At 46.4% G+C, this 24,018-nt stretch overlaps 1 protein-coding gene across 1 annotated transcript in view; it reads right to left on the bottom strand.

Annotated features, from left to right (window-relative positions):
- Positions 1-1,248: 1,248 nt before the first annotated feature.
- ALDOB (aldolase, fructose-bisphosphate B) overlaps positions 1,249-24,018 on the bottom strand; it is a 41,307-nt gene continuing 18,537 nt past the window's right edge. The window contains exons 2-9 of the mRNA XM_069232898.1: positions 23,284-23,403; positions 20,707-20,918; positions 20,088-20,142; positions 14,825-14,985; positions 11,564-11,647; positions 10,299-10,473; positions 9,536-9,735; positions 1,249-1,678 (exon numbers count right to left, since the gene is read on the bottom strand). Of these exons, the coding sequence (XP_069088999.1) occupies positions 1,583-1,678; positions 9,536-9,735; positions 10,299-10,473; positions 11,564-11,647; positions 14,825-14,985; positions 20,088-20,142; positions 20,707-20,918; positions 23,284-23,395 (1,095 nt within the window). The 5' untranslated portion in view covers positions 23,396-23,403 and the 3' untranslated portion in view covers positions 1,249-1,582. The remainder of the gene's footprint in view (positions 1,679-9,535; positions 9,736-10,298; positions 10,474-11,563; positions 11,648-14,824; positions 14,986-20,087; positions 20,143-20,706; positions 20,919-23,283; positions 23,404-24,018) is intronic.

Here is a 24,018-nt window from a genome sequence, read left to right as displayed (position 1 = left end):
ATGGTAAATAGCACATGTTAAATTACACATATGAACCATAGACATGCAGTATTTAGCAAGTGCTAAATAGCACATGCAGTTTTGAACTTGTGAACAGATGATTTCTTAAAGTCATGCGCGATTTACCATGGCATCCCCAACTAGTTTAAAAAACAACAGGATATAAGCATTTTAATCTATAAATTAACATCTGTAACATATTTATGGGTCCCTAGTGTAGCTTAAACTCTTGTGGATGATCCTAGATACTGCTCTGTACAAAGATATCAAATTAACAATAATATCAATAATTATTTTATCTAAAGTCCATAAGCACATTCCACACAACACAAAATGGCTTCCGTGGTCATGTTATATGTTGGGTCGAGCTGAACCTTTCTTGAGTTTTGTAGGATAGTCTAATGGAACTTGCAAAGAAACCTGCCTTGTCGACTTTTTAAGCGCACACATTTTCTCCTGGCTTTTGTTCTAGAATGCCTTTAAGAGAGACCAGTAGCCAGGTGGCGTATGACCTCCACAGGTATCCATTAAGGAGTTTCGCAAGGTTGGCCCTAGATCACAAGCCTTTATTTATAAAGGTGCCTGTGTATACATAGAACATGCACGTCTCAAGTTTTATGTACATGTAACCGCCTAGGGCATGTGCCAAGATTCAAGGATGTCGAGCTGGCGGTGTGCCTAATATGATATTATGTTATGCAGATTTGTAAAGCACACTATCACCTGAGTGGGTATCCTGGCACTGAGCAGGTGTGAGTCTAGCCAAACCTAGGGCTCAGTGGGACTATACACAGGTCTTCAGCCTCTTGTGGAATTCAAAAGCAAGGAGGAGGCTCTTATGTATAGCAGCAGGTTGTTCCATGCTTTAGGAGCGATGTTGGCCTGCCGATAGACCATTGAGTGATGGTTCAGGTGACATTAATCAGAAAGACCACCATCGGGCTTATAAACAAGCACTGAGAGCCTTTCTGTTCTTTATTGGTTATCAAAGCAGCTCTGTGGCTATTTAATTTCAGTGATCTGCGTTGACCCCTTTGATCACCCTTTAACACTAGAGACTGCACCCCAAGAATCTTCGTCGCAGTACCACCCAAGGTGCCCACGAGGATTATGGGCAGAAGAAGGAGCTGCACCACCACACATCTTAACATTTTGGCACAGTCTACCAACATCAGATAGAAGTTCTACAACACCCTGGCGAGAAATGGTTTTTAGAGTGTAAATTCAAAGAACAGACTGTGGACTCAATTGTTGGTTTTCAAGTCTTTTGTATTTCCAGTTACAGTTTCACATTTACATTTGCATAAAATCAGATGTAGACTTTCAGCGCCCGACGGGTCCTTGATTTTCACTTACGAGGGCGGGGGAGAACCAGGTAAAGAACTGAAGGTGACAAAACTCGTCAAATGGGGAGCAAGCAGAATGCACGGAATGGATTTCCGAAGTGTGTTCTTTTGCACAAAAGTGGTGGTTGCCCTAAGGAAGAAGACAGATGTTAGAAAAGATGGTGGGTGGAAAAATGGGGTATTGGGTCATTGGAATGAGTCAGAAGTTGCCTGAGAGGAGATCCAAGACGAGTCCTTTAGTAGGTGTAGCTGGCAGTGAAGAGAGACTGGGCTTCAGCAGCCTTTGTTGTTCCAGAGGCGACATATTCACCCTTGGCGGCCAGGCTGTTAATCTGTGAGAGTAAAGTACAAATGATAAGTGGGTTGATTTTTAGAGCGAAAATTTCACATGACCCCCCTACTCCTATGCTAGCCTGTGAAACTGGCCACACAATAACTTTGACTTCCCCCTACTGCGGGACTCTTGTTTATGGGTTTCAGCATGCCATGGGAAGGGTGGTAGAAGGGACAAGTGATTGATCAAGAGAGGAGGAACAGTATATGGAGGTGGCCTTGCCTCCAGGGTTTACGCTGTTAAAGTCTGTCCCATCTACCCAACACTATGAGAGCAACTCCCCTAATCCAAGGGTATGGGGTCCTAATTTACAAAGAGCCAAAACATTTCAAGTTGTTTGTAAATCAACAACAATTAAAGCAAAATATTATTATTTACTAATATTGGAATTCCTGTTGGTGCCAACTGTGAGATGCCCGCGAGGATATATTACCAAGGAAGTTTAACATTCCCAGTGATTCCACACATTGGGCATGGACGACATTTATATATTTAAGAGAACCTACACAAACAGAGTTTACAGATAAGGCGACCTCAAAAGGAGAAAAAATATATACATACTGAAAAAACTATAGGTTAAAGGACGTTATAGTTATGTGAAAAAGTCAGTTAAAACATACTGTTTCAACTAAAAAACAACTGAAATGTACCAGTTATAGTTATGTCAAGTAACTATAACTTGTGCCCTAAAGTAACTATAACTCAAGTCTCGCCATGCACAGTGTGGCCATCAGTGATGTCCCTGCAGATGTTGTACTGTAATCAATAATATCATAGCACGTAAGTGAAGTAATATGTGGTGTTGTAAGCAGTGCATTGCATGGGCTCGAGTTACAGTTTCTTGAGATAACTAACTGGTGAGGTCCCTGGGGCCTAAAGAAAGCTCAGAGGGGGGGCCGCAGGGCCCCTACCCAATGAAAAAAAAAATTGCACAATTAGAAATGGGGTCTCCAGTTGGCAGTGGTTTGCTCCCTGTCCAGGCAGGGACCCTCACAGCTGAGATAACCCTTGCTCTCCGCCTCGAAGCAGTCAGGCTTATCTCAGAGGCAATATGTAAAGCATTTGTACAGACAGACACACACACACTATGAAAACACCACAAAAGTACTTCACATCAATTTAGAAAAATAGACAATATTTATCTGAAAAAGACAAGACCAAAACGAAAAAAAATCCAATATGCACGAGTAAATATATCACTTTTTAAAGGTTTAAGTGAGTCTTAATCCACAGGAATCAATGGTTGTATCCTTTTAACACTCAATACCTGGGATGCATCAAAAACAAAGACGAAGCGGGCTTCAGGGGAGATGAAGTGCTGGAAAAGCAAAGCAATGAGCCAGTTCCTTACTGTGCAAGGGAGGCGATGCGTTGGTTCCTTACCGGCAGGGGAGGTGATGCGCCGGTTCTTTTCTCACAGGAGAGACGATGCGTCGGTTTCTGGTCATGCAGCATCGGTTCCTTACTATGGTGCGGGGTTGATGAGAAAGTAACACCCAGGGACAATGCGTGGAAAATCCAGACACGCTGCAAGCTGCAATGATGGAGCTGCAGCGGAATAGGCAGTGTGTCGATCTCAAAGGACAGCATTGATTCATCCACCCCAAGACAGCTCCTGCGTCAATATCTTCAGCCGCAAGACAGCTGTTGCATCAATTTTCAGCCCTTGCGCTGGATATTCTTCATCAGGACACCAGTTTCCACTTCCAGCGCCCAGGGAACCTCTTGGCAAGTCAGGACTCTTAGCAGAAGAGCCCAGGCACTGGTAGATGAAGTCTTTGATGTCCCTGAGACTTCTTAACAGGAGGCAAGCTCAGTTCAAGCCCTTGGTGTAGGAAAGTACCATCTTGCCTGGCAGGTTACCCCCATTTTTACTGTATGTATGTTTGTTTTTGCCTAGGTGTCACTGGGATCCTGCTAGTCAGGTTCCCAGTGCTCATAATGTATACCGTGTATGTGTTCCCTGTGTGGTGCCTAACTGTATCACTGAGGCTCTGCTAACCAGAACCTCAGTGTTTATGTTCTCTCTGCTTTTAAAATTGTCACTGCAGGCTAGTGACTAATTTTACCAATTCTCATTGGCACACTGGAACACCCTTATAATTCCCTTGTATATGGTAACTAGGTACCCAGGGTATTGGGGTTCCAGGAGATCCCTATGGGCTGCAGCATTTCTTTTGCCACCCTTAGGGAGCCCAGACGTCCACGTTATTTCACAGCCATTTTATACTGCACTTAAGTAACTTATAAGTCACCTATATGTCTAACCCTCACTTGAAGGTTTGGTGCAAAGTTACTTAGTGTGTGGGCACCCTGGCACTAGCCAAGGTGCCCCCACATTGTTCAGGACTGACAAACTAACTTTCCGGGGTCTCCACCGCAGCTACTGCTGCTGCCAACCCCTCAGACAGGTTTCTGCCCCCCTGGGCAGCCTGGTCCCAGGAAGGCAGAACAAAGGATTTCCTCTGAGAGAGGGTGCTACACCCTCTCCCTTATGGAAATAGGTGTGAAAGGCCTGGGAGGACTAGCCTCTCCTGGCCTCTGGAAATGCTTTGAAGGGCACAGATGGTGCCCTCTTTGCATAAGCCAGTCTACATTGGTTCAGGGATCCCCCCCCCAGCCCTGCTCTGGCGCGAAACTGGACAAAGGAAAGGAGAGTGACCACTCCCCTGACCAGCACCTCCCAGAGGAGGTGCCCAGAGCTCCTCCAGTGTGTCCCAGACCTCTGCCATCTTGGATGCAGAGGTGTGAGGGCACAATGGACAGCTCTGAGTGTCCAGTGCCAGCAGGTGACGTCAGAGACCCCTCCTGATAGGTGCTTACCTTTCTCTGTAGCCAATCCTCCTCTGTGGACTATTTAGGGTCTCTCCTGTGGGTGTCTCACCAGATAATGAATGCAAGAGCTCACCAGAGTTCCTCTGCACTTCCCTCTTCGACTTCTGCCAAGGATCGACCGCTGACTGCTCCAGGACGCCTGCATAACCGCAACAAAGTAGCAAGAAGACTACCAGCAACATTGTAGCGCATCATCCTGCCAGCTTTCTCAACTGCTTCCTGGTGGTGCATGCTCTGAGAGCTGTCTGCCTTCACCCTGCACTGGAATCCAAGAAGAAATCTCCTGTGGGTCGACGGAATCTTCCCCCTGCCAACGCAGGCACCAAACGTCTGCATCACCGGTCCTCTGGGTCCCCTCTTATCCTGACGAGCGTGGTCCCTGGAACACAGGAGCTGGGTCCAAGTGTCTTCGACAGTCCAGTGGCCCTTCTGTCCAAATTTGGTAGAGGTAAGTCCTTGCCTTCCCACGCCAGACAGTAATCCTGTGCACTACGTGAACTGCAGCTGCTCGGGCTTCTGTGCATTTTGCAAGACTTCCTTTGTGCACAGCCTAGCCCAGGTCCCCAGCACTCCGTCCTGCATTGCCCAACTCGCTGAGCTGGACTCCGATGTCGTGGGACCCTTTTTTCTGACTCTGAGTCAACCGCTGTTCTCAGATCTTCTAAGTGCCTGTTCAGGTGCTTCTGCGGGTGCTGCCTGCTTCTGCGAGGGCTCTCTGTGTTGCCGAGTGTCCCTTCTGTCTCCTCCTCCAAGGGACAACCTCCTGGTCCTTCCTGGGCCATAGCAGCACCCAAAATCATCAACCGCGACTCTTGCAGCTAAGCAGGTCTTGTTTGCAGTCTTTCTGCATGGAAACAACTCTGCATCCTCCAGCACGCTGTGGGACATCTGACCAAAGGAGAAGTTCCTGGCACCTTCCGTTGTTGCAGAATCTTCGGCTTCTTCCATCCAGAGGCAGCCCTTTTGCACCTTCATCCAGGGTTTAGTGGGCTCCTGCCCCCCCTGGACACTTGCGTGACTCCTGGACTTGGTCCCCTTCCTTTACAGGTCCTCAGGTCCTGGAATCCATCTTCAGTGCTTTGCAGTCAGTTGTTGTCTTTGCAGAATCCCCTATCTCAACTTTACTGTCCTTCTGGGGTAGTAGGGTAACTTTACTCCTACTTTTCAGGGTCTTGGGGTGGGGTATTTTGGACACCCTTAGTGTTTTCTTACACTACCAGCGACCCTCTACACACCACACTAGGCCTGGGGTCCATTCGTGATTCGCATTCCACTTTTGGAGTATATGGTTTGTGTTGCCCCTAGGCCTATTTCTCCCTATTGCATTCTATTGTGATTCTACATTGTTTGCACTACTTTTGTAGCTGTTACTTACCTGGTTTGGGTTTGTGTACATATATTTTGTGTATATTACTTACCTCCTAAGGGAGTATATCCTCTGAGATACTTTTGGCATATTATCACTAAAATAAAGTACCTTTATTTTTTAGTAACTCTGAGTATTGTGTTTTCTTATGATATAGTGCTATATGATATAAGTGGTATAGTAGGAGCTTTGCATGTCTCCTAGTTCAGCCTAAGCTGCTCTGCTATAGTTACCTCTATAAGCCTAAGCTGCTAGAACACTATTAATCTACTAATAAGGGATAACTGGACCTGGCACAGGGTGTAAGTACCACAAGGTACCCACTATAAGCCAGGCTATCCTCCTACACTTGGAGAACCATGGAAAGAAGGATGTAGAAAGCAAAATCCAGTCCTTTCACTCCCAGGACAGAAGCAGCAAACTGCAGGTCAGCACAGCAAAGCAACAGGAAGAGTTGCAGACCCTCCTACAGCATTCAGTTCTTCTGGCTAAATCAGTCCAGAAGTGTTCTAAAATTGGGATCTCACAGGTTCAATACTTATACTCATTTCTGCCTTTGAAGTATGCAAACTTCAATGGAAAGTCTTTATAGTGCACAAGACCTTGCCTTTCCTTACCCTGGCCCCAGACACACTCTAGGGGGTTGGAGACGGCTTTGTGTGAGGACAGCCGTATTCAGGTGCCAAGTATCAGCTCCTCCCACCACTGTGGCCCAGGTAGACCCATCAGCATATGTAGGGCATAACTCACATCCCTTTGTATGACGGTCTAGAGGGAGTTCACAAACAGCCCAACTGTCATCCTCACCCAGATGTGTATTCCACAGAGAGGGGCACAGAATGGTTAAGCAAAAAAATGCTCACATTCTAAAAGTGGCATTTTCAAACATACAATTTAAAAACCAGCTTCACCAAAAGATGTATTTTTAAATTGTGAGTTCAGAGACTCAAACTCTATCTGCTCCCAATGGGAACTTACACTTAAAGATATTTCAAGGCAAATTCCCATGTTACCTATGGGAGAGATAGGCCTTGTAATAGTGAAAAACGAATTTAGCAGTATTTCACTATCAGGACATGTAAAACACCCCAGTACATGTCCCATCTTTTAAATACACTGCACCCTGCCCAAAGGGCTGCCTTGGGCCTACTTTAGGTGTGACTTACATGCAGTAAAAGGAAAGGTTTCGGCCTAGCAAGTGGCTGCACTTGCCAAGTCGAATTGGCAGTTCAAAACTGCACAGACACTGCAGTGGCAGGTCTGAGCCACGTTTACAGGGCTACTCATGTGGGTGGCGGGTGGCACAACCAGTGCTGCAGGACCACTAGCAGCATTTGATTTACAGGCCCTGGGCACCGCTGGTGCACTTTACTAGGGACTTACTAGTACATCAAATATGCCAATCATGGAGAAACCAAATCACCAATACCAGTTTACCCGGGGCGCACTTGCACTTTACCACTGATAAGCAGTGGTAAAGTGCCCAGAGTTCTAAAGCCACCAAAAGCAGGTCAGAAAAAAATAGGAAGGCAACAAAAAGTATGGGGCTAACCCTGCTAAAATGGCCATTTCCAACATGCACCAACCTGCCGGGCCGTGGCCCACCCCAGGGGGAATAAAAAAAGAAAGAGGTAGGATCCCATAATTTTTTTTAAATAGTTTTTTTTATGGAACCACTACAAAAAATAAATTACACATTTTTGGGCAGGGGGGGGGGTACCTCTGGGACTCCCCCCACCCCCAAATCAGGCCTAAGAGGATAGGGTAACCCCTATATGTTTGTTTTTCACTTTTTTCCGGAGAGGGGACTGAGTCAGATTCCTAAAATTGATGCCACTGCATCTTTGTTGATGTGGTGGCAGCCAGTCAGATCTTATCTTTAGCTCTGTCTGGTCTGCGGCGAGATACATACATAAATGTTGCACTTTAATTTTTCAAAAACTACAGAACGGATTTACACCAAACCACAAAATACGCTTTTTGGACCATCCGTTTTGGCTGTGGCTGTATCTAATTTTCCTATGGGATCCCCACTTTTTCTTAACCCCGACTTGACGTATCACCTGAAACCTTTCCTAAGCTGAGGTAGATGAACTTTTTCTTTGGAAAGTTTTGCAAAAAATTCTTCAAACATAGCCAAAGTTACTTGCAAACCAAAAAGGCTTTTCCTATGGAAACGTGGCCCTAATTATAACTACCTAGTGGCCATATATATATATATATATATTTACATACATACATATTATATAACAAAGAGACACGCGTTCGTGTAATTTTAATACACAAGCATGACTTTACCCTGTTTTTAACTCATGACTTAGACGTTGTGCAAGGAAGACTAAGGTGCTCCTTCAGTGTTAAGCTGCACTGTGAGTTTGCAGAACAGGATGTACCTAAATCCGGGGGTGGGGGGGCAAGCGCCCCCCTCTGCGGATGCCCATGCCTTGATGCTACAGATCTACTGGGGTAGCAGGGGGAATCTTTTTTTTTTTTTTTAAAGTGTTGACAAATATTTAAAAACCCTCAATACTGCATACACATGATTTTATTGAGTTTGATATGACAAACTCTTTCTAAGTTGACCTGTGGGTAGGGGCACTTGACCAATTAGGTTTGTCTCCATGATGCTATATGTATTGCCCTTCAGTTCAGTGTTTTGAATTCAATAACTGTGTTGATATCAGTAATGTGTGTTAATAAATGAAATGCATAAATGTTTAACCTTGTTGTGATTTCTTCTGTGAACACTGCCCTGTGTGTTCCAGTCTGACAGAACATAACCTCTCTGGAGGAGAAGGATGAAATATGTTAGGTTTTGGATTTTTTCAGTATCATGTCTATAGCCACAGACTGCACAGAGTCTTGATCCTAATGCCCTGGTCCCGAGAGTGGACATGGAAAACGCTCCATGATGATAAAACTCCATCATATATTCTGTGGGGTGTATGCAGAAGTCATCCCCGACTCACTCTAGTGACCCGTCTTTCTCCGAGCATGATTGTGATGAACTTACACACTCTCTGGAACGACGCAAAATGATGGATGCTTTCTTGCGGGACGCAATGCTCTTTGTATCCTGCGACCAGTGATGTTATGACTATACGATATGCTATGCGATAGAAAATTCAATACATATATAAAAAAAAAGTAAAAGATGTGGAAAATAGGGCTTTTTTCTAGATATCTGTTGTGCTGTGAAGCCATGTTCATGGTCATATTTTTGTTACAGATAATTTAAAAAAAAGAAACGGGCATATGCTCAACTTTTGTCCACAGCTCTTCCTAAAGCGGACTTAAAACATCCCCGGGCTCTCTATGGAAGGTAAATATCTCTGAAGGATTTTTCAGCTGTAGATGTTTATCAAGGGTGTCAAAAGAAGATCTTGGCCTCACATATTTGTGCCTGGGTTTCAAGGTTAACACAGCCGATGAGTGCTACTTAGATTCATTGTATATAATTATATCTTATATGGATATCCGAAAATTAAGGCTTGGATTCAGCCCTGCTGCACCTACATGGTACAAACCTGTTCTGAATTCCACGACAATGATATTTGTCTGTGTAAAGAGTGCTGAACATTTATAAATTTATGGTCTGGTGCCACAGTAGCTGGTGGTAAGAGGATAAGGAGTAACTGCCGGGGTTGCATGTACCTTGGCCCTCTTGACGAAGGCCTCCTGAGAAGCCTTGAGGTTCTCGGGCTTCCCCGCCCAGGCTGCAAGCGCAGACGCCTGTAGGGCCCGCCCGAAGGAGAACGAGAGCTTCCAGGGCTTGGGGAGTGGGGAGCGATTGATGGCGTTCAGGTTGAGGGAGGCTTCCTCTTCACTCTGGCCTCCAGACAGGAAGCAGATCCCTGAAAGTTGAAAGGACAGAGGTCAGCAGTGACTGCTTCCGGTACTAAGTGGGGAGAATGGAAAAGAGAAGCAGCAAAAGAAGGATGGCTGCTGGAGTAGGTAAAAGGGGCCGAGAACAAAAGTGGGAGAAACCGAAGAAAACAGGTAGCAGAGAAAGAAAGATTTAAGGAAGCATAAAGGTGAAGGATATAGTGAAAAAGGAGAAAGAAAGAACAAGATAAATACAGAAGACAACAATGAAGTGTACAAAAATAATACAAGTAAAACACAGTTCGATAGTGTTCAATAACATGTCTGTATGGAGCCAGTTGCCCCCATGCTCAGACTAGACCCTCTCCCAGAGAACACTGCCTGGGAGTTCAGCAAATACAGAGCAATAAGATCCAAGAGGAGGGAGTGGGGAGTGACTAAATGTAGCCTTCAGTGGTTGAGAGGAAAAGGTTGAAAGGAATTGACACAAGAATGGGAGCTATAAAAGTAGCAGGTGAGAGGAAAGCAACAGGAGGAAGGGAGGCAGGCTGAGGTTGACGTCAAGAGACTGCACAGTGTGAACAGTAGTTACCTGGCACCGCCGCTGGGACAGTTCGACTGAGGGCGGTGACTGTTGCCATGGCAACCTCTTCGGGAGTGTACCTCTTGGGGCAGGCCTGGCCGGCGGTTACCATGTTGGGTTTCAGCAGGGTCCCCTCCAGATAGACGTGGTGGTCGCTCAGAGCTTTGTAAACTGCAGCCAGCACCTAAGACACGGGAACACATCAGGGGCGTCAGTGGCTCAAAGTGCAAACATCACTGGTGAAGAGGGAGGACGCTGCAGGCTACGGACCTGATTTAGATACTGGCGGACAAATCTAAATCTCATTGGACATAATGGTATTTAGATTTCGGCAGACGGGATATCCGTCACCGTTGTGAGGGAGTAACCTGTCCGCCAATATCTAAATCAGGCCCTGAATCGTGAAATGAAAAGCTGATCAAAAACTCAAAAATCACTGAAAACTAATGTAGGGGTAGCATCAAAGGCTCGATCACTAATAACAAGCATTTGAAATGCAATGGGTCTCGTGTTTGCTCGAGTTACTGCTATTAGTGTTGTAAATTCCTAACTGGACTTTTCTTGCCACATAAATTGAAAATGAGAAGTACAACAGTTGACATAAGCAAGACAATTCAAAGCGACACAGCCGCCATGCATGAGTGCGAAGGAGACACACAAAAGGAAAAAAGTTTGATTGCAGTCAAACGTATCAGCAAACGTGCAATTATCCATTTAACAGGGTTGATGGCCAAGGCAGTAACAAAACTGACTCAAGGAGGATACAACCTAAAGCATTTAACAATGAGGATAAAGGATTTTTGAAAGGCAAGCCCTTGAGCGAGTGATAGTGATGGGCGTGGTTAAAAGCCCACAGATAGATTACAACAGGTCAGATCACTTGTGCGCTTGACCTAAAAACCGAGGAAATCTTCAGAAACTCGAGCATTACTAAAGCATAAAAACCATAGGGAGGTTCATGGGCTCTAATGCTACTAAAAAGCAGGGGCAGGGTGGGACAGAAGAAACTCAAACATCAAAGACAAGGGTAAGATCCATGTGGACTGAACCATCAATGAAAATAATGGCTGCAGCTAGAAATCATGGGTACCAAGCAGAAACTGCAGCATCTTTGTGTATGTGTTTACACTTTTGGAGAGCAGGAGTAGGCCTAGGCCTAGGCTAGGCTGAGGAAGGAGAGAATGTTGCAGAGATATAGAATTACGTTGTGGAGGCCTGATGTGGTAATCAACGCATTGTCAATAAGGATAGTGGTTTCATTAAGAGCAATTTACCTTTTCGGTGGCATACTGGCATCGCTGGAGGTCATGGTCGCCGTCGGGCAGAATCTCAGGCTCCACGATGGGTACCAGTCCGTTCTACCAGCAGAAATCAGAGAGCAGTTAACATTGTCACTGGATGAAGGGGAGGGACAGCTGTGGTTCCCAATCAGAAGGAGACACTACAAAGGTAAATGGAGACAGAGAAAGGGAAGGATAGAAACAGAGTGAGAGAAGTGAGTGAAAGGTAGGAAAACTGGTGAAAACCAAGAAAAGAAATGCAAGGGAAAGATCCCTTGCTATGAAGAATGGGACAGATGGATACACAAGGGCAGAAAGGTGAGTCAGTATGCAGCACATGTAAACGAAAAGCATACTAACAGAAAGCAGTTACAATGACAGAAGGTCAGTGAGGAAGGCAGAAGAAGAGAGGAAACAAGATAGGACCTGCAGACTGAGAGACTGTACTTGCATTTCTGGTGTAGAGGTTACGCCATTGTTTGTAGAAGCAGAAAAACTAGTTTAAAATTAACCATAATGTCAGCAAACTGATTCATCCCTTGCTGCCTCAGGTCCTGCATTGGTCAAAGCAGGAAGAACTTAGAAAGTAATCTGACCACCAACTGCGACAAAAAAAAACATTAGATAAAATATCCCCCACCACAAGACCACATTTTCAAAATTTCTTGGGTGGGGGGATGCCTTTCTTTAAAGCTGGCTACTGCTGCCGCATAAGAGGTTTTCTCCAGCGATGTGTCACCTGCGACTACCCCAAGATCTCACAGGTGATTTTGGTCTGTGCAGGAGATATAGCCACCTCTCCAATGACCCATCGGACCAATGCAGGGGTATCGTGGAAACGTGACTCATCGCCCGGAGGTGGCAGTGATAATAATGTGGCAGCAGGTACCAACCACTCCATGCCAACCTCAAGAGTTGATAGTAAGACATTCCCGAAGAGGCTGGATATTGGAATGGGAGTTCAGGAATGTCCTTTCTCACCACTGTTCCATCTAACACTTCATTCTTGGATTGGTGTTACACTGGCAAGTCTAATACCCCATCTGGAGCCCTGGGGTCTTCCCGGCTCAGCCCTCTGGTTTAACTGACCATCCTCACTGACCCGCATAGAACGTTGCCGACCATACTCACCGCACCACACATTCAAAGGCAGGGGCTTGGAACCTTGAGGACCTAGACAGGGGGCCTGAGGTAGACCCCATCACAGGACTCAACAGTGAGCTCTTGTTTTTAGGTCTGGCCTACTGACAGCTTTAGTCTCCCATCTTCAAAAAACTATCATAGTTTCAGTACATAAAATACACGTACAAACAACAGTTTTTGGAATGTCCTGTTCGTCCATTGGTTTGTTCAAGTGTCATTCACATTTTGATTCCACCCACCACGGCACACAGCAAGGGTCTATGAGTCAGCCAACTTCAGCCATCGGCTGAGTGCCGGCATTTTGCTAGCGCACATACATCTATAAAGTAGTCCACTTCAGAGTCAGGGCTAGTCTTTGCCTTCATTTCATATTTTGTTTCAATCTATTTTTGCGACCGCTCAGATTTTACTTTTTTGACAATATATGTGCATCACTTTTACATGGCAGCATTTTCACAACTTTTAATCTTATAATGCATATTGCATTTGTTTGTAAATTAAAAAGAAAAAAAAAAATGAACATCTGACAAGCCAAGGCCCGACTTTTTGGCTCTGCCAATGCTCGTTTTAAATTGAACTGAATTTGACAGTTCTTATTCAAGTGCATTAAAAACATACTATCTTGCTGCTGGGGTGGCAAAAGGTGGAATGTTGAAACCAGACAGGCTCCATCTTTATCCCCCAACCCCTGGTTTCCTCTTGGTTTATGCTGTACGCGAATGGTGTGTTGCACCACAACCGCGCCCTTCTCCAAGTCGTCGCTTGTTCCTGCGAAGTCGGCATGCTGCCTGCCTGACCCTTTCCCTCCACTTGTTTACTCCCAGGACCTGTTTTTCCAGTGCTCTGTTTGCTCTTGCTGCCTGTTTTCTCGTTCCTTTGCACTTTGACCCACCTGCTGAAATATTGCTGGCTTTACGCTTTTTATCAATCTTTTCCCCGGCATATCCCTATCTTTGGCCTTTGATCGATGCAACGCATACAGCTCGGGCTGCCGATTGCAGGCTCTTTCTACGATTCTGCACAGTGTTCACGGTTTACTGTTAATTTATTCTGGATGTGCATAGTGTGGCAACATGGTTAAGCAAAAAAAAAAAAAAAAAGAACTTGCGCAAAGACTAGAATGGTGAAAGCAGAAACTTGATAATGGAAGTGACAGCTGAGGCAATAACCTAGCCTATTAATTCAGATTAAACTGGAGTTTTAATTTTTTTGTTTCCTTTAGACTCCACAGATTAAATGTTGCTACTTCTGCATCTCTCCCCTTGCCAGTGCTCATTTTTTTTTTCTACACATTCATACAGCTACTCTGGTAGCAGGCAAGAACTCCGCTTACGTTGCCAGTTTACATTAACCACGGTGTGCTCAGCTTGTGGTCTGACTATGGCAGGGGTCCTTCTAGATCAGATTCCATAAAGTGCCTCCTCAAATGCACTTGAGAGAAAGTGGCCTGGCTTGGAGACATCCACCAGGCATCAGCTGTTTTTTGTTACAATATGTTTAGTAGCATAAATCCATATCTCGAAACCACACAATAGTTTTTTCCTATAAGAGCTGACCTTCTTCTCCAGCCTTGAGGATGCCAAAGGAGCACACACTGAAACTGACTCGTAGGTTTCGCGAAATTGAAACTGAAGTGACAAAGCGACCCCTGTACATTAAACCACCATTTAAAGTGCTCGGTCTGATCTCCATCGCATGAGTCAATAACCATGCCAGGATACTGATGCACGGGGCAAACCCAGGCCAGAAGCATCAGATCGTTAACCAGAGTCTGGTGGTGGCGGCTGGAGCTCATGGATCGGTCTCTACACCGAAGCGGATACGACTGCGCGAAGAGCGGTATTAGACACCTGTACACATCTACGCCATTCTTTAAAACTATGCGTTTGCTTCTCTGCCAACAAGGCAGTTATTGACATGCTTTCTCTGGGTCCCCCCTTGTTGAGATTTAGGGTGATGTGAGTCTTCAAGTGAACATGAGAAAGGGATCAATACATCAATGCACTTCATGAAAAATTGGGTGGGTCTGTGAAGTGACCCTGATTGGCCAAGTGCCCTATGGAATCTCCCTGGGGATGCCCCAATCCAATCCTTCTAACTGATTTCTGTTACCTGTTGGCAGATACTGGCATAGCGTGCCAGCACATTGGCGTTCTCCTGGATGGACAGCTGTGAGGGGCAGGAATCTGAGATCTTCAACACACAACGCCACTTAGCGAAGTCAGCCCCATCCTTCTTGTACTGGGCGCAGCGTTCCGACAACCCATCCAGTCCTGGAAGAGGGGGGAGAACATGGCGCCAACGTTAGCACGAACAAGGCAGATGTTTAAAAATAAATAAAAAAATACAACATGGTTACGAGTGTTGGACTCCAGTCACTAGCCACTAAGGACCTCTAAGACTAAAAAACTGAGCCCATCACCCTTTTTACTTAGCCCCACATGCCCTGCATAGTAATAGCTGGATTTAATAACGACAACAGAAGCAGACGTCCAACACAAAATTGCATGCTTCGGTTAAACCACTGAGTAAAGAGGGCCTTATTCAGAAAGGATGAGGTGTGTAGATGTGCTCTGTGGGGCTCGAAGACTTAGATGGAATGTGTTAAAAAAACTGAGCACGAAATGCTGAGCTATGCTGGAAGTGAGCCACAGAGGCAAGTCTGATACTTAATATGTAGGTAATGCTTGTCCTGGTTCTCCACTGGACCTGCATATCTTGGCAGGCACCTCACCCCTTTGGAGTTCTAGTAATCTTCAATGTAACTGAATCACTACACAGACAGGACTAAAATGCAGTTTTCTCAGCCCAGGTTAATGGGATGACAGCATCTAAATGACTCCTTGGCACTAGTATCTGAAGGAACATGGTCACCCTCCATCTGGCATAAAGGTTTGTTAGAGACATTGCAGTGATGGAGTACCAGGTCCTGATGGAAACCAAGAAGAATCAGAGTCTTGTGTCTGAGTTCCCGCTCTCCAGGTACTGCGGACTCGTCCTTCCACCTCCTTCTGGCTCTGGGAAGGGGCTGAGATGGCTCCTCCGTGGTCTCCTGATACTCAGTCATGATTGCGTTGGCAGACTGAACTATGAAGTTTATTCTTCCACTCTACTATGTGCAGTAATCCGGAAGTTCCCAGGTGGGTTAGAGTTATGAAAGGACTCCTGAGATTTCAATGTTATAAAAGATGCACAGTTAACTAAAAATATATATATTTCTATGCCCATAAACAAGGAGAAGTGCTTACAGCTGTGGCTAAATCACAGCCGGTGTTTTTATTGGTCCTGCTGTTTACTCCTCGAGATGACCCACAGCGACGTGAAAGGATAAATCAATAAATTCATCAAATGAACTCTTTGAAGCCCTTTGGGCCTCACAGAAGAGTGGTTTCCTCTCAATTACAGAGGCATTGGATTGGAGCCCTCACTACAAACCAATAGGAAGAGAGTATATGCTTCGTTGTAGGTTCAATCTCGCGAGCCATGTTCAGTCATCTCGGTTCAGCGTAGCACAGATCCCTCCTATAGCTCATTTAAGACACCTCAGGCGATCGTAGATGTTGGGCCCTCATCTCAATTATGTGCTCTCGTGTGTCCTCATGTTCCCTAATGGGATTTTGTTTGTTGTACTTTGTGTGGACATGGAATTTCTGTAGCATTATATTTGACGTATATTCTAAGTCGCGCAGTTGGGAGTTGAGGCGCTGGTCTGTCGGGCCCTCGCCGTCATTCCTCCTTGTTATTCCGGTGGGTTGCATTGAATCACCTATTTCTCCTCCCACCCTGCCCAGAGTTACATGGTGGTTTTCATTAAACCTGCATCGATCTCTGGTTCACTTCTTGCCAGCGACCTTGGCAGCTAAATGACTTTCCGCGCCTCCTCCTGAGTTAATCATTCTGTGTTACTTTGACACCTGTGCTCTCTCAGCACGTTGGGTTTGAATGTGGACTCTGAAACTCAGTATGCTGTGTTACCACATATATCCACCCATCGCAGAGATCGGATCCTACGCAGGTTTCTGCTCGTTGTAGCACAAGCATGACACGGACCAGGCACTAACTATAGTCACCAGACCCGCCCACTCCTGCTTGCCTCATGTCAGTGTACAAAGACCCAAGTCCTACATGTGCCAGCCTGGTGCAGCCCATCCTTTAGGGCGGAGGGGCCACGCCCCCCCACCTTTTGCCCCTCATGAAGAGTATCTGTCAGGCTGAGCAAAGGTCAGCCTAACAGACACTCTTCATGTTCAGGTCACGCAGCCAGGAGCAGACATGCGTGATTTGCGCAGACTCGTGGCTGCCTGAGCTGCTATGGGCGTGACCTCCTCGGCTCAGCAAAGGTGCCTCGAGGGGAAGCGTCACCCATTGACTTCGACCTGGGCGCTTCAGGTTTAAGCCCTGAAGCACCCAGGGCAAGAGTCAATCAGTGACACCTCGTCACAGAGTGGGGTGGGGTCAGCAGTCTCACTGACCCCATCCCACTCTGTGACGAGGCTGGGACTGCTGCCTTCCCTCATTGGCTGACCCAAGGTCAGCCAGAGAGGAAAGGCAGCAGTCCCAACCCTCCTGGGACCTCCGAGCTGAAGGTAAGTGTGTGTGTGTGATCTTTTTCAATGAATGTTTGGTGCGTGTGTGTGTATGTTTGAATGTTGAGTGTTGTTAATGGATGTGCATGCGTGCGTGCATGTATGTCAAAGTGTGAGTGTGCTTCCCGCCCGCCCCCTCCCTCCTAAAACTGCCGGCCGCCACTGCCAGCCCTCCAGCCAAAAGATGGGGGTCAAAGATGAGAAAATAAAACACTTGATTCCTCATGAAGGCAAGAGTTGTCTCGATCCAGCACATTTACACAACAAACTAGCACAAGCGGAGAGCCGAAGATACCAGTGCTGGTCTGTAGCAACACGCCCCCGGCCAGCTGCACCTTACGCTACCAACCCTTCTCAGATAGGTGGGTAATCGACTCAAGGATTTAACCATTCTCCAAATAAGGGCGATCTGGTGCTTTGTCCTGGAAAGCAAGTTAGATACGGGGCGATGGCTCAAACAATAGCAAGAGACCACCTCCTCTGCCATTCCAAGTGTTCTCATCCGGACTTGGACGCCTCTGTTCTAGGAGGAGTTTCAGGAATATGGGTGTGGGGACCATGAAGATAAGCCATGGATGACATGTCCTGAGGGAGCGGGTGGTCAGGGACACAGGGAGTGCCCGGGTGGCACATAAGTTGCATAGATAATAAAGTGTATTGTGACTTTCCAGAGCAGCTGTTTTCTTTACCCGGGGCTCTTAATAAAGAGTTTGGTGCCCTGAGTAAGTGATAGTTCATTACAGGAGCGGCCCCTAGCCCCGCTGCTGAAAGCAGAAAAATACGGTGATAATAAAAGTATTTTATTATCACCACCTTATTTTTCTGCTTAGTTAGGGGGTGGCGGGGCCAGCATCCTCCGTGTCAGCAGCTGGAGGAGGAGTGGCATGCGCACTTAGAACTCTCCGACCGGCTGCGTAGCACAGCCAGGCCGAGACCAACTGCAGTCTCTCACTCCCTCCCTGAGCAGCATTTCAGCCCAGTCAGGCCAATCCCAGCACTTCTCTCATGCTGGGTAACAGCAAGAAAGAAGCGTCAGGATTAGGTGGGTAAGAGAAAGAAGATGAGAAGAACCGAGGCGGCGGGAGCAGTGGACCACCAAGGCAGCAGGTAACTTTTTTTTAAATTTAAATGATTGCCCCTGCTCCACGCTCTGCCCCCGCCTCCACACCCCTTCCCGGCAGCAGCCGCTACTGCTGCATTACGCTATGAAATAAAGCCTCAGGTTTACGCTGTATTCGTTTCGGCAGAGTGGCCGCTTCCCACCCAGTTGTATGAAAACCAATAAACAGAGAAATCTGTCAAAGGAGCAGTGCAGACTCTCTCATAATAACAACCAAGCATCAGGGTGGAATCCAAACGACATCAGTTTCATGAAAGGCCTGAAAACAGAGCAGTCCCAGCTCATGTTCACTCAGCTCCCTATCCTATGACGTAATGAGTGATGAAAGCCGGGGTGGGAGCCTCCTTTAACCAACTGAACCATTACACCCCCTTTCTTTAACTTGGCACAGATTTTAGCTACAAAGTGCTCCGAAGTAACCAAATGGGGACTTCTAACAGCATATAAAAAGTCTAAATATTTTAAAAACTGCGCAAATGGGATATTTCTTTGTTAAAAATGGAGAAGAAACTTTTGCACTCTTGAACCCTTCGTTGTTCCTGAAATAGGAGCTTCTGTTAATATTCCACTTCTAAGATGTTCAGTCATAGGAATATTCCACCTCCAAGAGCTCTCACAGAGATCCTCATTATAGACATTTTATTTGTAAGAGTTCCTGTTTCATGGACCATCTATTTCTAAAATGTCTTATTACCGGGCAATTCTACTCTACTTATGTTGAACAATTATTGCACTTATATGAGCATTTGCACTCTATGTATAGATTCCACGTCTGGGAGATGTGTCATAAGAGGTTCTTATTATGGGAAAATTCTATTTGTAAGAGCTTGTTTCATTACCAGTCAATTACCAAGCTCTATAGCACTTCTAGAAACATTAGTCCTATGTATATTTCACTACTCAGAGATGTTTCATGAATATTTCGCTTCTGAGAGATCAGTTTTATAAGAATCTTTTCATTTGGCAAAATTTGTTTGTGGAAATAGTCTACTTCTAAGGGGTCTTATTATGGGAAAACTCTGCTTCCATGAGTTCTCCTTATAGGAAAAATCTATTACTTGGAGTTTCTATAAGGAATATGTCTTCTAAGGGATTCCTCACTTCTGAGCGACCCATTTTATAATAATCTTCAACTTTCACAGACTTCCCTTGAAAGAATAGTTTAGTTACGAGAAGTCTTTTTATAGAAACATTCTACCTGTCAGAACGCTTGAACCAGAAAAATTTCACTTGTAAGCGTTCTCCATCATGGGACAATTCTATTTGTAATAGATCATGTTTTAAACATTTTATTTTTTAAGACCTCTTATTGCAGGAAACTCTGCTCCAAAGAACTCGCATTACAGAAGATTTGGGAATCAGTCTTTCAGGTACATTCTTGGGGCATCCCACACTATAGGTTTTTATCACAGGAATATTAAAGCTCTCAGGTCTTAGTTAAATAATATTCAATGTTTAAGAATTCCTGCTATAGAGATAAAGTCCCTGATTAATAGCCCTCATTCCTAAAGCTCCTAATTTGGGAAGATTAATCTTTTAAGATTGAGAGTTACTGGAACAGGTCTGTTCTAAAATTGTGATTTATATAATCATTTCACTTCCTAAAACCTCCTATTTTTAAATGTACTACAGGGTCAGTGAGGAAAACGGATAAAAAAAGATTTCTTACCTTGTACAGTGGTCTCACCATCCGTCCCGGCCAACGCTGCTGTGCCTTTATCCACCTGTCAAGAATTACCAAGGGTTAAACATCTACCTGACTTCAGTAATCACATTATTTTGTAAAAGCTTAGAGGATGATTTAGCGAAGGGAAGTGACAGATCTATCAAGAATGGAAAGCCGTCCATTCACACCTCCAGCTGCTCAAGACGCCCAATCTGGACATGGTAGATGTCTAGATACTCCGGAACGCCCATCCTTCTCCCAAAAGGAATTTAGCTATGAAGAGATCAAACACTTGCTGACAGAGGCAGGACTCTTGGGATGAACTGACTGGAGGTAAAGTCAGATGTTTCACAAGGGAAGATCTCATTTAAGTCAGTGGTGATAAGCTATTTTAGGGGTGTGTTACAGCCATGAAAAGAGGATGACCATATTCAAGTCAAGATACGTATTTGGCTTGTTAGGTGGTGACTGTGATTTGAAGGAGGGCGACATGCGCTAAGAGTCCTAATTGCTGTGGATAATGTTAGAGAAGTGTCCACGAGGAGCTATGTGCAGGAGCTACCCTTGTGGGTGGACACCACTTTCCTTCTGGTTGATAGGGAGCGGGGTCACTGAAGCCTACCTTAATCCCCACAACGATTCCCTTCTCTTTGATCACTTGCGGAAAGAGCTTGCCGTTGCTGGATTTCTGGTACAAGGTCTCGTGGAAGAGGATGACTCCTCCAATGCTCTCACTGATGGACGGGTCAACTGAGAAGAGAAGGTCGCGGAAGAAGCGCCGGTTCTCCTCTGTGTTCTCTACGTTGATCTTCTTCAGTCTGTTCCCCATGGTGCCTAGTAGGACACGCTAGATGTTACTGCATGCAATGTACTAAGCTTCGTGTTTACACGGCCAGTGGAGATCAGCCCCACAGGAAACTTGCTCCCTGAAGCTGAAATAATGCCTCCAAGTCCCTTCACAGATGAACGCAACCCACCAAGCCAGGGCCAACCAGTGGCACACAACCGTTCCTTGAAGGAGCACCCCACGCTTTAGGGTGAGATCGATCATCAGGGTTAATAATCACCCCCTATCTACCCATCGACTGACTCTGGTCACTCAAACTCTACACACTCAAAGGCCCTATCCACCCACTGACGTTCGGCACCTCAGACTCTATGCACCAACATTGTCCCTCCCCCACACCCTGCACTAGTGACAGACTCCTTCAGCTCACAGAACTCTAGGTGACAGGGGGGCATCTAAATTTCCACATACACAGCATGCTCACCTACAGGCTTTGACTATACACCTACAGGCTAGGTACATGCATGCACAGATGATCTATTAACTCACCGACACTTTCTTCTCATCCAGAGTTTACTCACCAGCACCCTGCCTCGTTACCCCTGAACTCTGCCTATTCACCTACAGACTGGCCAAATGTATTCCTGCACAGACTGGTACTCTCATGCGCTGGCTATCTATACTCTTGCAGACTCCTACTCACAGATACTGACCGACCCTCACCTACAGGTGCCATCTGCTCTCCCGCAATCTCAATCTGTTCCTACATAGATTCAATTTCTTACCTCACAGACTCCATCTACCTTCTCGTATACTTAAGACCGAACTCACAGTCTTCCTCTGGTCTTCTTCAGACTTCTGCTATTCTCCCGCAGACTCCAGCTACTCTCCCACAGACTCCAGCTACTTTCCCACAGACTCCAGCTACTTTCCCACAGACTCCAGCTACTCTCCCGCAGATCCCACCCATTCTCCAACAGACCCCACCCATTCTCCAACAGACCCCACCCATTCTCCCGCAGACCCCACCCATTCTCCCGCAGACCCCACCCATTCTCCCGCAGACCCCACCCATTCTCCCGCAGACCCCACCCATTCTCCCGCAGACCCCACCCATTCTCCCGCAGACCCCATCTACCTTCGCGTAGACTTAGGCCTGAACTCCCAGTCTCCCTCTGTTCTCCTTCACACTCCGCTTATTCTCCCAGACTCCGTCTGTTCTCCCACAGACTCCATCTAGTCTCCCACAGATCCAGTCTATTCTCCCACAGTCTACTTTCCTATTGACTGCAACTCATCTTCCACACATTCCATCTGTTCTGTCACACTCAACCTTTTCTCGTACAGACTCCTATCTATTTCTGCATTCTCTCACAGGCTCCTATCTATTTCTGCATTCCCTCACAGACTAATTTCTATTTCTGCATTCCCTCACAGACCAATATCTATTTCTTCATTCCCTCACAGACCCCATGTCTTCCCGCACAGACTCGCACAAACTTCAACTCTTCCCGCATAGACTCCATCGGCTTCCGCCATGTCTTCTGCACATACTCCATTTCTTCCTGCGCAGACACATTTCTTTCCATACAGACTCCATAACTTCCCCCCCAGACTCCATAACTTCTAGCAAAGGCTCCATTTCTTGTCCCACAGATTCCATAACTTCCCCACAGACTCCACCTCTTGCCCCACAGACTCCATCCCTTGCCCCACAGACTCCATCCCTTGCCCCACAGACTCCATCCCTTGCCCCACAGGCTCCACAACTTCCACCCACGAGGCTCCATCTCTCCCCACACAGGCTCCATCTCTCCCCACACAGGCTCTAGGCTCCATCTCTTCCCACACAGGCTCTAGGCTCCATCTCTTCCTCCCACACAGGCTCCAGGCTCCATCTCTTCCTCCCACACAGGCTCCAGGCTCCATCTCTTCCTCCCACACAGGCTCCAGGCTCCATCTCTTCCTCCCACACAGGCTACAGGCTCCATCTCTTCCTCCCACACAGGCTACAGGCTCCATCTCTTCCTCCCACACAGGCTACAGGCTCCATCTCTTCCTCCCACACAGGCTCCATCTCTTCCTCCCACACAGGCTCCATCTCTTCCTCCCACACAGGCTCCATCTCTTCCTCCCACACAGGCTCCATCTCTTCCTCCCACACAGGCTCCATCTCTCCCCACACAGGCTCCATCTCTTCCCACACAGGCTCCATCTCTTCCCACACAGGCTCCATCTCTTCCCACACAGGCTCCATCTCTCCCCACACAGGCTCCAGGCTCCATCTCGTCCCACACAGGCTCCAGGCTCCATCTCGTCCCACACAGGCTCCATCTCGTCCCACACAGGCTCTGTTCAAGCAGTCTATGACACTAAGCCACATACGCTCTCTCCCAGAGGTGGTCTACTCACCTACAGACTCATCGGCTGCCAGAATCCCCTTCCCATTGGCCACGATGCGCCGGGCATTGTCCGAGAGCTCCTTCTTCCTCTCCACAGTGAGGGGTGGAAACTGGTGAGTCATGATGGTGCCTAAGAAGGTGGGTAAAGACCAGTCTTTATTAACTCACATCACAGTTACCCGCATCCCCACATAGCCCATGTCTAAAACATGGCACTGACAAATTGTTACATTTAGGATATGTCATGGCTGGCCATTGATTCCACATACCTCTGATAGCACGTCATAGGGGAGGCCCAGACTGGCCCTGGATTTCCAGGACTGCATGCACCTGGACAGGGGAACGCTGGTAAGGACCCCAGTACCTGTGATGATACGTAGAAGGTGGGAGATAGACTGTCCCAGCTTTACCAGTACTTTCCAGCTATACTTAAGCAGTGGAGCAATATAGGGTTGAGACTTACTTTTATAAATTCAATGGAGTGATATATATGGCTTTCCCTCGCGGATGTTATCTCCAGACCTTTAGCTCTTTCTGCCCTTGGACCCTGTAACTACTGCAACAGAACAAAGACCAGCCAAAGACAGTGACCAAAGGAAGAATGTGCTGAGGTGGAAAGAGAAGAGTGGGGAAAAAGAAAGAGGACAGAAAAGACAGGAGAAAGATGAATGCTTGAGGGAGAGATAAAGGTGGTGAGGAGTGAACAACAAGTAAACCCTAAGGGACCAGTTGCCTCTGCCTCATC

This window comes from Pleurodeles waltl, chromosome 4_2, assembly GCF_031143425.1.
Source record: "Pleurodeles waltl isolate 20211129_DDA chromosome 4_2, aPleWal1.hap1.20221129, whole genome shotgun sequence".
Classification (NCBI taxonomy): domain Eukaryota; kingdom Metazoa; phylum Chordata; class Amphibia; order Caudata; family Salamandridae; genus Pleurodeles; species Pleurodeles waltl.
This window is presented reverse-complemented; position numbering and strand designations above follow the sequence as displayed.